Source organism: Heterodontus francisci, chromosome 20 (assembly GCF_036365525.1).
Source record: "Heterodontus francisci isolate sHetFra1 chromosome 20, sHetFra1.hap1, whole genome shotgun sequence".
Taxonomy (NCBI): domain Eukaryota; kingdom Metazoa; phylum Chordata; class Chondrichthyes; order Heterodontiformes; family Heterodontidae; genus Heterodontus; species Heterodontus francisci.
The window spans coordinates 36,268,504-36,283,589 of record NC_090390.1 but is presented as its reverse complement, the minus strand read 5'-3'; the positions used below and the strand labels follow the sequence as shown (position 1 = coordinate 36,283,589).

The following is a 15,086-nucleotide window of genomic DNA, read 5'->3' as shown; positions in this document are numbered from 1 at the left end:
ATCAGATCTAAGTCCTGCCACATCCAGTTGTGAGTGGTGTTGGACAATTAAACAACTAACAGGAGGCGGTGGCTCCACAAATATCCCAATCCTCAATGATGGGGGAGCCCAGCACATCAGTGTGAAAGATAAGGCTGAAGCATTTGCAACAATCTTCAGTCAGAAGTGCTGAGTTGATGATCCATCTCAGCCTCCTCCTGAAGTCCCCAGCATTACAGATGCCAGACTTCAGCCAATTCGATTCACTCCGCGTGATATCAAGAAATGACTGAAGGCACTGGATACTGCAAAGGCTATGGGTCCTGACAATATTCCGGCAATACTACTGAAGACCTGTGCTCCAGAACTTGCCGCACCCCTAGCCAAGCTATTCCAGTATAGCTGCAACACTGGCATCTACCCGGCAATGTGAAAAATTGCCCAGGTATGTCCTGTACACAAAAAGCAGGACAAGTCCAACCCGGCCAATTACCGCCCCATCTGTCTACTCTCAATCATCAGTAAAGTGATGGAAGGTGTCATCAGCAGTGCCATCAAGCAGCATTTGCTTCTCAATAACCTGCTCAGTGATGCTCAGTTTGGGTTCTGCCAGGGCCACTCAGCTCCTGACCTCATTACAGCCTTGGTTCAAACATGGACAAAAGAGCTGAACTCAAGAGGTGAGGCGAGAATGACTGCCCTTGACATCAAGGGAGTATGGCATCAAGGAGCCCTAGCAAAACTGGAGTCAATGGGAATCAGGCGGAAAACTCTCTGCTGGTTGGAGTCATACCAAGTGCAAAGGAAGATGGCTCTGGTTGTTGGAGGTCAATCGTCTGAGATCCAGGGCATCACTGCAGGAGTTCCTCAGGGTAGTGTCCTAGGCCCAACCATCTTCGGCTGCTTCATCAATGACCTTCCTTCAATCATAAGGTCAGAGGTGGGATGTTCGCTGATGATCGCACAATGTTCAGCACCATTCACGACTCCTCAAATACTGAAGCTGTCAGTGTAGAAATGCAGCAAGACCTGGACAATATCCAGGCTTGGGCTGATAAGTGGCAAATAGCATTTGCGCCACACAAGTGCCAGGTAATGACCATCTCCAGCAAGAGAGAATCTAACCATCTCCCCTTGACATTCAATGGCATTACCATCGCTGAATCCGCCACTATCAACATCCCAGGGGCTACCATTGACCAGAAACTGAACTGGAGTAGCCATATAAATACCGTGGCTACAAGAGCAGGTCAGAGGCTAGGAATCCTGCGGCAAGTAACGCACCTCCTGACTCCCCAAAGCCTGTCCACCATCTACAAGGTGCAAGTCAGGAGTGTGATGGAATACTCTCCACTTGCCTGGATGGGTGTAGCTCCAACAACACTCAAGAAGCTCGACACCATCCAGGACAAAGCAGCCCACTTGATTGGCACCCCATCTACAAACATTCACTCCCTCCACCACCGACGCACAGTGGCAGCAGTGTATATCATCTACAAGATGCACTGCAGCAACGCACCAAGGTTCCTTCGACAGCACCCTCCAAACCCATGACCTCTACCACCTCGAAGGACAAGAGCAGCAGATGCATGGGAACACCAACGCCTGCAAGTTCCCATCCAAGTCACACACCATCCTAACTTGGAACTATATCGCCATTCCTTCACTGTCGCTGGGTCAAAATCCTGGACCTCCCTTCCTAACAGCACTGTGGGTGTACCTACCTCACATGGAATGCAGTGGTTCAAGAAGGCAGCTCACCACCACCTTCTCAAGGGCAATTAGGGATAGGCAATAAATACTGGCCTAGCCAGTGAGGCCCACATCCCATGAATGAATTAAAAAAAAACATCCAACAGCTGCAGGGAACCAACAGCAAGAGCAAAATAAAAGCAACTTTAGTTTTAACAATGCTAAGTCGCATAGCCGAGCACTCCCTGACTAAGTATCCTCATCAGATGTCCTTTTTATAGCCCTGCTGTGGCACTGGTGGGCCTGCATGAGATTTGAGTCAACGAAACACCCTGTTGTACTTGTTCATTTTTATCTCATTTACGCACAAGAGTTTCATAAAAGCTAACGTTTCCCTCCATTGTTACCACAGCAGCCTGTTCTATAATCTTTACAATAACGTGGGTAATCTTCCTTTAACCTTGAGTTGTGCAGTTCATATGCATTCAATGCCTTTTGTGTCACCTGTCTAAATGCTAATCTATCGTTCTTCAGCTAATTATTTGGTTAATGCCACAATATTCAGTATATACTGAAATCCAGTTACAGCAAATGTCATGGAGGTATTTAGAGTAAACAGTTTTTTGCCATTTTTATGTGCGTATCGTTGATCAGAATTTCCATTCTAGCATCTCAAATCTTCCTGTTTCGTCACTGTAGTTCTGCTAAAAAAAAAGCATCTTTCTAAATAAGTCAGTTTACTTCTGTTGTTTAAGTTTATTTAAATTCCATGAATGGATGTGAGAAAGTTGACACATGAGTGTCAATGGCCCTCCCCAGCATGAGTCAGGCATTGTGCTTTTTTGTGAACATCCAGCCATGGCCTGGGTGAGTTCTGGGTGTGACTACCAACTGGCACCAAATGAGGGATGGAATTTGTGCATTGCTGCAGGCTTTACTGTTCGAGCCAGCAGGTTGCTCTGAGGAACACCAGTTAGCTGGACCCCTGCCCCACACTGCAGCACCTAAATTAGGGAGAGAATGTTTTCCTGAATTACCAGGAGGTCAGTGACTGCCCCCTTTTATGATCCTCCAATCTGAAAGCAACCCATAACCTTCAATAGTTGATTTGTTTGGCGAGTTTTGGAGCAGTGTCCACTAAGCAGAATCCCTAGAAAATGTCATGGGAGACGTGAATCACATGCAGTGCTCCTGCCTCTTTCAGATGGGAGCCTTCCTTCCACACCAGGAACGCCATGGAAATGTTTGTCAAGCATAAACAGGGTGGCCAATTGGCATTACAGTTCTGCACTCCTATTTCCTCCACTTAATATCGTGGGAACTGTCACATATAGGTTGTTCAGCAGTGGAAAATGCTTGAGTTCTTTCCACATTGGATTTGGCTGTCAGACCAGATATAAACTTTCACAAAGTGTTTATTTTCCTACTTTCTTATGAAGATACTTTATAGTTTCAGCTTAGCTCTACTTGTTGGTAGCATTCTTACCTCTGAACCAGAAGGTCCTGGGTTTGAGCCCCACTATGGGCTTAAGCACATCATCCAGACCCTGTGATTGGCTGGCAGCTCTTGAAGCCGGGACCACTGTCTTTAAAGGGACAGAGATCCCGGCACAAGACACTTAGGCAGCAAAACAATGGAGGTTCGCTCTGGAAGGGGGGATGGGGGTGCCCAAAAAGGCTTAGGCGGGGTTCTGCCCGCCTTTTCATCCCGGCGCCGGGAGCTCTGCTTCCTCCACAAAATCCAGCCCAATGAATTAAAATCCCACCAAGGCAATTTGTTAATTTGAATTTCATTCAATGAAATAAAATCTGGAAATGAAAAGCTAGTATCAGTAAAAGTGACCATAGAATATCAGACTGTTGTAAAAACCCAACTGGTTCTCTAATCTTCTTTAAGAAAGGAAATTGCACTCCCTCACATACAGCCAGATAATGTTGCCACAGTATATGTGGTAATTGCATGTTAATTGAGCTGCTATTATTCTTCGCACAGTAAATTTCCCAATTAATATTGAAGTAGGAGGGCAATGGGCAGTATATTGGTTTAGACCTTTGGGACATGGATTTTAATTGAACCTCAACTGGAATGAAAACTTCTCTGTATGCTGCATTTAAGTGGCTTGTGTGAAGGGGCTGGATAGCATCACAATTCCCAACCAGCATGGCTCACAGTATTACAGCACTAAATTGGCAATGCCATTTGGAAACTGCTGGTGTGGGAAACAGAGGAGTGAGAGCTATTCTCGTGGAATTGTTGAGGGCAGAGTACATTCAGATTTATTGTTCATTTTATGTTGTTGCACAAAAGCCTGTTGACAATGAGTGTCCTAAATGCAAAGTGTTCTATTCCCCAGCAGCAGCATTCCACACACTGATGAGCACAAACTTTCTGAAGGGATCAGTTTTTGTATAATGGGAATGTTAGGCATTGCCAGTTGAATTGTATGCCTTCAAAAGAATAACACAAGGATCAAGTATGCTCATGCTGACATTACTATAGCAATGAATGATATCATTGGTAACTTTGATTATGGGTGGAACAGCTTAGGTATTTAGTGCCTCACTAAAATCAAATCCATCTTCTTTCAGGTGAGCTCCTGGGTGACGTGGTTGATCCTGACTGCCAGCTCCATGGAGGAGAAGAGGGAAGTGTTCTCTTACTTGGTTCATGTGGCCAAATGTTGCTGGAACATGGGTAATTACAATGCAGTGATGGAATTCCTGGCAGGCCTCAGGTATTGTTGATTCATTCCTCCACTGAATAGGATCAAAGTTAAGATCAGAATGCATTTTTCCATATTATATACAAGCCACTTTGATCATGAATTGGGTTTTGGCACTTGCTCAAGCATTGCTTTAGATAAGTTAGGTCAAACCAGCTCCAGTTGTTTGACAGGAGTTTGAAAGAAGAATTTAGAAGAGTTAATAGATGGCTCCATAGTTTTGTATTAAAAGGACCAGTTTTGTTGATAGTGGATTTCACAGCCAAACAATTTTACTACCATTATTTTCAACCCAACTATTACATATTTTGTAAAAAGGGACTTTTTCTGCATTTCCGTTGTGCAGTTCCTACATTCTAAGTCCAGTAACTTTCCTCTTGTTTTAGGAATCATATTACCAACATCATGGCTTTTGTGTGGTTGTGTTCTCTTTGGAGGAACAAATGTGAAGAGCCAAGGCTCATAGTGCAGGACACCACTAAGATTGAAAATATAAGGGATAATTGGGGTAGGACATGGCGTCTGTTCTTCAGACAGAAAGCATATCAAGTTTGCAGTTGGATGGCCCTTGCCCAATCTGCATAGGGCCTCTTTTTTAGGTGGTAAGCCCCTTGAATATTTAAATGAGGACCTAATGCCAGCTGATTGACTGGCATGTTGATGAGGCCAAAAGCCTGAGATCCAATTTTATTTGAACCTTGAACTTCTTGTTTCAGACACACACTAGTCACATAGCCCCAAAACTGGACTCAAAAACGGGCTCGAATGAATTTTTATCATGATGGCAGTTAAATTGGTCTTTGGCAGTAGAGTAAAGCAGGTGATAACAAATCACCAGCCAATTGTCTTCAATGGAAAAGAAGTCTGGCATGGGTAAATTCAGCTGGTGATCCACAATAGTGCAAAACTTGCAACAGCCAAAGACCAAATTCATCCCAATTAGTTAATCAGCCACGGTGACTGGAGTGTCACAGTTCTGTCTTTGATAATTATAGTGACAAGGAAAAAGTGATCTTTTTACACGAATACCTGTTTATACCACCCAGTTTAAATACAGGCCCATCCCTGCCTTAGTCTAAGTAGAGGCCCATCCCTATCCTAGTCTAATTACAGGCCCAACCAATCCCTAATCCGGTACAATTGCGTGCAATATCATGACATTCTTGTGAATAATGTTCTACTGGGAACAATGTAAATGAGCTTGTCAGAGGACTTGTATAATTTTCTCTTTCTCTTAGATTGAACCAAACTTGATCATGTACAAGAGCAAAATCTCCACAGATGTTGCCAGACCTGCTGAGTATTTCCAGCATTTTCTGATCGCGTACAAGTTTGTTTATTAAATGTAGAGTTGAACTCATCGACGTAGTGTGAATTATTACTTTCTACTTCCAGCAATAACTTTCCAGAGGAAGAAATGTTCTGACCTTTATGCTCACCAACATTTTGGGGCATGCCGTCAATGGAAGTTGCTTTTAATATTAGTTGATACAGTTTGGTTGTTTTTCTATTTCAGGTCGAGGAAGGTTTTGAAGATGTGGCAATTTATGGACCAGTCTGATATTGAAACAATGAGAAGCCTGAAAGATGCTATGGCACAGCACGAATCGTCATCTGAATACCGGAAAGTGGTAAACCGTGCTCTGAACATCCCTGGTTGCAAAGTGGTTCCCTTCTGCGGAGTGTTCCTGAAGGAGCTGTGTGATGTCCTGGATGGTGCAGCCACTTTGATGAAATTTCAGTCTCGCTGCGATTCTCAGGATGACACCATCGAGGTAAGCATTCTATGCACTGATAATGAAAACAAATGGTGCATGAAGATCAATTTACTCCATGTAACTGCAAAGTTTTTCCTGACAGGTTCTGGAAGCAATTTAAATTTATAGAGTAAGGAATTCCTCACAGATTTTCTGATGCATGATACTTATTTCATTTTCCTACCCAAAGCAACCAACAGTGACGATAAATTTGAATTGAAAATGATGAATTTCGAATTTAATAATGAATTAAATATAAAAAGGAATGTGCTTTTTGTTCTATTGTTTAATTTATGCTACTTTTGCATGCAAAATGCTATTGACAAAATCAGCATTTCTCATTTTGTTTAATGGGTGAGGAATATTCATGCATATTCACTTCCTGGAACAATTGGAACTTCTTGGAAAACACAGCCACCTAATTATTTACTGAGGACATTTGTGCGTTAGCAGATATAATGGGCTGGATTTTCCTGATCTCAGTGGCACCCTGACATCACAACCATTTCCAGATCTCGATCCCACTGGAGGTTAGCGTGTGCCAAACTTCGGCATTTTGCAGGAGGCGACCAATTAATGGGTCCAATGACGAATGGTGGGCACGAGCAGGAGGCAGGAGTTAGAACTAGCAGGTGCCCGTCTGGATTCAAAGTGCAAGCAGCCAGAGGGAATCAGCCCTAAGGGAACAGTCTACCAGAGCAGTAACATGGCAGTCTCTTGTGGTAGGATGGCCCCAAGATTCACCAATGCTTCCCTGGAGGCCATGGCAGAGGCAGTCCGAGCCTGGCAGAACATTTTGTTTCTGGAGGCTGCCAGGCAAACAAAGGAGGTATAGCTGGCGGTCGCCAGAAAGGTACGCAGCCACAGTGTGGTTAGCAGGACGGGTCCAGTGGAGGAAGCGCTTCAACATCCTTATGCATTCTGGCATGGTGAGTATGAAGCAAAGGCAAGCTGTTAGCCGTGAGTATCTTACAGAGAAAGAACACCCCTGAGCAGACAGTGATTAGATACACCGAGGAGATTATCACCCATTGCCAACCCTCACCCAAGGAAAGGGAGCAAAGTGATGTAAGCTTAGGAGGATGGTAATGTAATCCACGGGCAAATGCAATGACAGGAGCGTCACTTCTGATAGAGGATCAGGATGGGAAAATGGGAAGGTAGCTGATTTCTCCATCCTCACATTGCAGGAGAAGTGAGGACACAACACCTGTGAGCAGGTGGAGAGGCCAACCTGGCAATCTTGATGCTAATGGAGGAAGAGGCTGTTGACATTGCAAGGGTGGCTGAAGTGCAGGCACTTAGCAATGGCCAGATTGGTGTGTGGCAGAGAGAGAATGAAAGTTTATTGAATGCTCCGTAGAAGAGCTTTGAAGCAGCCTCAACTCTATGAAGTCATTTCCAGTCGATGCCACTTGATGCGCTGACAGATGCCAGCTGAAGTGCCAGCTGAGACGAAGGAGGCCGAGTAAATAATGTTTTCTCTCTTACACAGGGCTATTGCTGGAGGATCAGCAGCAGCTGACTGTGGAGGCCATGGCTGCCTCTGAGAATGACTTGCACTCTGAGAAAGCAACATCACAGGAGTCATGTACACCCTCCACCAATGCAAATACATGCACCTTGGTGGGGCCTTAGGCGACTTTAGAATGAGTGGCACAAGGTGAGCATCACAGCACATGTGAGCGGTAGCAGGTGATGGAGGCAGTGGCTGCTTTGGGAAATTTCCATCGGAGGATAGAGGGCAGCTGCAGCCATGCTCACCCAGATGGAGATGCAGAGCCTCGGGGCCATGTACAGAGCAGGTGCTAGTGGAGCAGCAACGGGAGGTGTGTGGACATCTGGCAGAGTTTCCTGAGGCAGTATGGGTACTTGAGATGAAAATAGAGGAGTCCATGAGCACCTGAGAGCCATAATGTATCGGACATATGAGATGCATGAGCTCCTCCACTGAAAGAGTGGCCACCCTCATGGCGCATCATATGCAGCAGTCCACCAAATGGATGCAGGAGCAGTGGACTGGCATGAACAGATTGTATGATGCATTCTGTAGCATTGACGGGTCCATTGCATTGATGGCACTGCATTGATGCATGCACGCTCATTCAGGTGTTCTCATGCACCAGGTAGAGGCAGATGTGCAGATAGGCCATGAAATGGCTGAGCCAGGAAGGGATGATATAGAAAATGTCACCATCTAGAGGACCACAACTTCTGAAGCCGCCCCCTTCGCCTCTCTGACTGAGACACATGATAGGGCTTATGCACCCATGACTGAGGCTGTCCCTGCACAAATGCAGCTGGTGCAGCCTGTTGCTGTGTCATCATGTGCACAGGGAGCCCGAGGAAGGGTGCCACGAGCAGCTCAGCAGCTGGGACACTGATCTCGAGCAGGGTACCTCCACATCTGCTCCAGCCACAGGGTGAGCACCTTGTGGAAGTTCTCACAAGAGGGCAGAGTAGCGACGTCAACATGACATGGGGTTCACCTGGGTGCACATTATGAAGCTTTTGTTAAATTTATGCACTTTAATTTGAGTAAAATGATTGTGTTCGAAAAGTTACATATGTCATGTGAATTGTTGTGGGAGGTAACAACATCGTCAATAGGTCCTGCCTGTGTGTGGGGTCTGAGAGTGCCATGTGGCCACGTGCTCTGGCAGAAGACTCGCTGCATCTTGAGTGCTAAACACCATGAGTAGTGGATCTGGCCTTGTACTCTGGAGAGGGGCCGCTATGTATAAACTGGTAGTCGGATTAGACTCTTCCATTAGAGGATCGGCCGTGCTCAGAAGAAGCGTTCCTGGATCAGGGTGTCCCAGGCTTCCCTGCCTTCATGGTCAATGTGTCTTCGCATGAGTCCAATCTCTGGGTTGTCTTGACACGTCTCCAGTTGATCCTCCTGAAGATCCTCATCCTCCGATAAGGAGGCACGGTTTTCCCCATGGACCTCCTCCAGCTCCACTCGTTTCTGGATGGCCATGTTGTGCAGAGCGTAGCAGACCAGAACAATGCAGGAGGGGGTGTACTGGAGGGTGCTCCCCCCCCAATCGGTCAAGGGCACCAGAACCGCATCTTCAGGAGACCAGTGGCCTGCTCAGTGGTGGCCTTTGTGCTGAGATGGTAGTGGTTATATCTGTCCTGTGCCTTAGTTGTGTGGTTTTACACCGGGGCCAGCAGCCATCTCTTTACTGTCTGCCAAGAGCTATCCACAAAGGCTGTGTGGTAGAATGAACAGCTGCCGCACCTGCGACTGCCTCAGAATTAATGAATCATGACAGCTGCCAGGAAACCTTGCACAAACCTGAAAGAAACACTAACAATGGTCACACACTGATTATTTATTGAGTGGATACCCTTGCGGTTGATGAATGCTCTGGGCTGAGAAGACAGAACTGTGATGGCAATATGTGTGAAGTCAATCACAGCCTGCACCTGAGAGAATCCTGCCATTGAGGCAAACCCCACAGCCCTCTGTGCCTGATTTGCCACATCTGTGTTGAAGCTGATGAAGTCAAATGCCCCCACAAAAAGTGCATCTGTCACCTGAGATTTGCAGCTGTGGTTTCGATTGTGAGATCTCACATAGGTTAGCTGGTGACCCCTGTAAAGAGTTTGAAGCTAGGAATTTCAAAGTCACTATCAGCTTGACAGCTACTGGCATAGGGTGAGCCTTGAGGCATTAGATTGTCGTCCAGGAGTGTGCACAGCTCAGCCACCACCTGTCTAGATAGCCTTCTCCGCAGTGAGGAACTTCAACCTGAGAAGGAAGGGGAGGCGGCTGAAACCAACGACCCAGCACCTACCCATCGCCTGGAAACCCCTCCTCCAGAGACAGAATCAATGGAGGAGGAGGCAGCAGATGGACAAACAGGTCAGTGGCAAGTGGTCCAGAGGAAAACCACAAAGAAAAAACATCCCAAAGCCACCACCCAAACCAGTGGCAAGAGGAGGCTCTCTTCTGAATCAGACTGCAACAACTCCTCTTCACTGGACGGGGAAATGCTGGAACGACAGCCCCTTCAAAAGAGGCGGCAGAACTCCGAGATGGATGATAAGGCATCCCAGCCCCCGGGCACTGGAAGCTGTGATGGGCCCGGCGTGCCCCAACCCCAATGCCCCACACATAACGACACGGCCAACGCATCTCAGCTCCGGGACACCGGGAGCAAAGACACGTCTGGCGCACCTGAGCTCCGGGAGACCGGGAGCTGTGATGTTTTCGAGGAGGAACAGATGGAAGCAGCTGAGGACAACCCAATGCTCTCTGCCTACAAGACCCCCCCGATGTCACCCGAGCGGCACAAACCCTGCATGAAAAATCAGGAGGGGTTTCTGAGCCCAACCAACGTGACACTGCTTGCGCACACGATGGGTATGCAGGAACATCCCGAAGGACTGGGACTAGCGAGGACAAATGGTATGGGAAGCAACAACTAATCTTTAGTAAAAAATGGGTGTAAGAATTGCTTCCATTAATGTGCGTAGCATTAAATCTACTACGCGATGTGTTTCAACCTTGGATTACCTTGCCAAGGTCAAAGCTGACCTACTGTTTCTGCAGGAGTGTGGAATACCACACCTCAGCACCTACAGGCAGTGGTCGCGATGGTGGTCCCACGGGCCATCGATCTGGTCGGGGGGTAATGACTGCCGTTCCTCCGGCCTGGGTATTCTGCTGCGGGGAGGTAACTTCACCATCTCCGAAGTTAAGGAGGTGGTGGGCGGCCGCCTCCTCGCAGCAGACGTGATGTACAACAACGCTCCGCTCCGGTTGATCAATGTGTACGCCCCGGTACAACGCAGCGAGCGGCTGACCGTCTTCCAGCAGCTCCCACTGCTGCTGGCGACGTCCAGGCCGGTCATCCTAGGCGGTGACTTCAACTGCATCATCGATGCGGCTGGACGATCCGGCAGTGACGACAGCAAACTGGACGCTACGTCCAGACTCCTAATGGAAACAGTTAAAGATGCCAAACTGCACGACGGCTTCAGCAAACCTGCAGACGGAGCGCAGCGCAGATACACATGGTCAAGATCGGACGGGTCTGCCCGTTCCAGGATTGACTTCCTGTTTGTGTCCCGTGCTGTCACGGTCGGATCCACCGACGTCAAGCCGGTGTTCTTCTCCGACCACTGCCTCTTACTGGCCGACTGTCACTTACAGGACGACCAGCGGGTTGGCAGAGGGACGTGGAAGCTCAATGCGACACTGCTGACCCCAGAGAACGTTGAGGAACTCAAAAGGGATTACAAAGGTTGGAGGACCGTGAAACCCCTCTTTGAGTCTCCAGTTCACTGGTGGGAAGCGATTAAGGAGAACATCAAGAGGTTCTTCATCCACAAAGGTGTTGAGAGGATGAGAGAGAGACAGAGGGAACTGTCCCGACTCCAGAAAATTATGCAAAATCTACTCCGGTTGCAGTCAATGGGGGTCGAGGTCAAGGAGGACCTCCAAGAGGTGAAGAGCCAGCAGGCCTCGCTCTTTGCCAAGGAGGCCTCCAAGATCATCTTCCGGTCCAGAGTCCGCTCCATCGCGCAGGATGAGACGTGCTCGCGTTACTTCTTCCAAAAGGTACACAGAGAGAGCTCTGTTATCAGCAGCCTGAAGGAAGAAGATGGCTCGGTAACGTCTTCGCAGTCCGACATACTAAGGATCAGCAAATCCTTTTATGCTGGGCTGTATGACGCGAAGCCCACAGACAGCAGAGCCTCCCAGTCCTTCCTGTCATCTATCACAGAGGTCTTAGATGACAGCAGGAGGGAGAGACTGGACAAGCCGCTAACTCTGGACGAGCTGACAAAGGCCGTCGAGTCTTTCGAGACGAGTAAAACACCCGGGAGCGACGGCTTACCGGTCGAGTTGTACTCTGCCTTGTGGGACTGGGTCGGCCCGGACCTGCTGGAAGTATACGAGAGTATGCTCCTGGCCGGCAGCATGTCAGAATCCATGAGAAAAGGCATCATCACCCTCATTTACAAGCAGAAGGGGGAGAGGGCAGAAATCAGAAATTGGCGGCCCATCTCACTGCTTAATGTTGACTACAAGATTCTGTCCAAAGTCATAGCCAGTCAAGTCAAGTCTGCTCTGGAGTTGGTGATTCACCCCGATCAGACCTGTACTGTACCCGGCAGGAAGATCTCTGATAGTCTCGCGCTACTCAGGGATACGATCGCCTACGTACGGGACAGGAGGGTGGACACCTGCCTCATCAGCCTGGACCAGGAGAAGGCTTTTGACAGGATATCGCACACCTACATGATGGGCGTGCTTTCCAAAATGGGGTTTGGGGAGGGAATCTGCAATTGGATCCAACTGCTCTACACAAACATCAGTAGCGCAGTCTCAATCAACGGGTGGGAATCGGAAAGTTTCCCGATCAAATCTGGAGTCAGACAGGGCTGTCCTCTGTCCCCGGTCTTGTTTGTTTGCTGTATTGAACCCTTTGCTGAGTCTATTAGGAAGGATGCGAGCATAAGAGGGGTGACAATCCCAGGCAGCGGAGGCACTCAGGTGAAAACCTCCCTGTACATGGATGACGTCGCCGTCTTCTGCTCGGATCCGCTGTCCGTGCGCAGACTGATGAGCATCTGCGACCAGTTCGAACTGGCCTCGGGAGCCAAAGTGAACCACGGCAAGAGCGAGGCCATGTTCTTTGGGAACTGGGCTGACCGATCCTTTGTCCCCTTCACCGTCAGGTCAGATTACCTGAAGGTGCTGGGGATATGGTTCGGAAGGGCCGGGGCGTGCACCAAAACATGGGAGGAGCGAGTAGCCAAGGTACGACAAAAGTTGGGCATGTGGGGGCAGCGATCTCTCTCCATTGTGGGTAAGAACCTGGTCATCGGGTGCGAGGCGCTCACGTTGTTGCTCTACGTGGCGCAGGTCTGGCCCATACCCCACTCCTGCGCCGTGGCAGTCACCCGAGCCATTTTCCGCTTCGTCTGGGGATCTAAAATGGACCGGGTCCGGAGGGACACGATGTTCAAATCTCTGGACATGGGCGGGAAAAATGTACCCAACGTGGCCCTCATCCTGATGACCACCTTCGTGTGCGGCTGCATCAAGCTATGTGTAGATCCCCAGTACGCAAACTCCAAGTGTCACTACGTGCTGAGGTTCTATCTGTCCTCGGTGTTGCGAAGGATGGGCCTGGTCACATTGCCGCGGAACGCACCATGCAGTTGGGCGGCGCCGTACCACCTATCCTTCGTGGAGCAGTTTCTGCGGGAAAACACCTTTGACCACCGGTCCATCAGGCAGTGGTCTGCACGGAATGTCCTCAAGGCCCTACGGGAAAAGGAAATGGTGGATCCTGTCGGATGGTTCCCCGAGCAGACCGTCAAAGTCATTTGGCGGAATGCCTCATCACCAGAACTTTCAAACAAGCACCAAGACGTAGCTTGGCTGGTGGTGAGAAGGGCCCTCCCCGTCAGATCCTTCATGCACACCCGAAGTCTCGCCCCCTCCGCACAGTGCCCCCGCGTTGGCTGTGGTGGGGAAGAGACGGTCGCCCACCTCCTCCTGGAATGTGCCTTTGCAAAGCAGGTGTGGAAAGAGATGCAGTGGTTTTTGTCAAGGTTCATCCCAAGCAGCTCTGTAACACAGGAGTCTGTGCTCTACGGGCTGTTCCCAGGGACGCACACCGAGACAAACATCAACTGCTGCTGGAGGACTATCAATTCGGTGAAAGACGCCCTTTGGTCTGCCCGAAACTTGCTGGTCTTCCAGCGCAAAGAGTTGTCCACCACCGAATGTTGCAGACTGGCACATTCCAAGGTCCAGGACTACGTGCTGAGGGACGCACTAAAGCTTGGGGCAGCCGCAGCAAAGGCTCAATGGGGAAAGACCACAGTGTAAGGTTCCCCCACCAAGCTGGACTGAGGGGCTGGATCCATGGGAAACCCCTCGAACTGTATCGTTAATATTCTCAATTGCTGTAAATGTAAAACTGTAATTGACATGACAATTGTGAAACGGAAGGGTTGGGAAGAAACTCATGACAGTATTGAAGGAAACTGATCTCCCTTGCAATGTTTGTATTTTTTGGTGCTGTTTGGAAACTGTTTGGCAATGTAATTTTTACAGATTTTTATGAATAAAGTGTATTTTGAAAAAAAAAAGGTGAAGGCGTTGGCGGCACTGCTACTATGACATGCTCAGGAAGATGATCCTCTGGTAGTAACTCGATTTTGTAGGTATCGCCTTTTTTTTATTCATTCATGGGATGTGGACGTCGCTGGCCAAGCCAGCATTTATTGCCCATCCCTAATTGCCCTTGAGAAGGTGGTGGTGAGCTGCCTTCTTGAACCGCTGCAGTCCATGGGAGGTAGGTATACCCACAGTGCTGTTAGGAAGGAAGTTCCAGGATTTTGACCCAGCGACAGTGAAGGAACGGCGATATAGTTCCAAGTTAGGATGGTGTGTGACTTGGAGGGGAACTTGCAGGTGGTGGTGTTCCCATGCATTTGCTGCCCTTGTCCTAGTTGGTAGAGGTCGTGGGTTTGGAAGGTGCTGTCTAAGGAGCCTTGTTGCGTTGCTGCCCCCTCTGCCCCCCTCCTCCCCATCGACCAGCACCTCCGCATCCATGGGCACCACGTGACTGCCTTTGTTGCTGGGGCCGCTGCCCCTCCCAGTGCTCCAGCCCACCTCTGAATCGTGACCTCCATTATCAGAGACGCTGTCAAGCACTAGGACCTCAACTGCCAATCTTCCCTTGAACCTTTATGAAAGAGACCTTCCCCAAGACTTTCCTTCTCTGTCACCAATCCCATTCGTACAGCTCTGCTTCAAAAATGGCAGGTTAGTGGAAGTGCACAAACTTCTGCTGAATGATTACTCTTTTTTATACATAATTTTAAGTGGTTTCCGCTTCAGTCACGTGCTTCCCGCTGTGCAGCCGCCTCATCTGCTTGGATGAGGTGCTGACGCAGA

The 15,086-nt window shown here is 48.7% G+C and overlaps 1 protein-coding gene across 3 annotated transcripts in view; it reads left to right on the top strand.

The window, feature by feature from the left end:
* The window catches only part of LOC137380572 (1-phosphatidylinositol 4,5-bisphosphate phosphodiesterase epsilon-1-like), a 462,747-nt gene that overhangs the window by 351,209 nt on the left and 96,452 nt on the right, over positions 1–15,086 (top strand). For all 3 annotated transcript variants that reach the window (XM_068052603.1, XM_068052604.1, XM_068052605.1), the window contains exons 5-6: positions 4,261–4,406; positions 5,911–6,169. In XM_068052603.1, the coding sequence (XP_067908704.1) occupies positions 4,261–4,406; positions 5,911–6,169 (405 nt within the window). The remainder of the gene's footprint in view (positions 1–4,260; positions 4,407–5,910; positions 6,170–15,086) is intronic.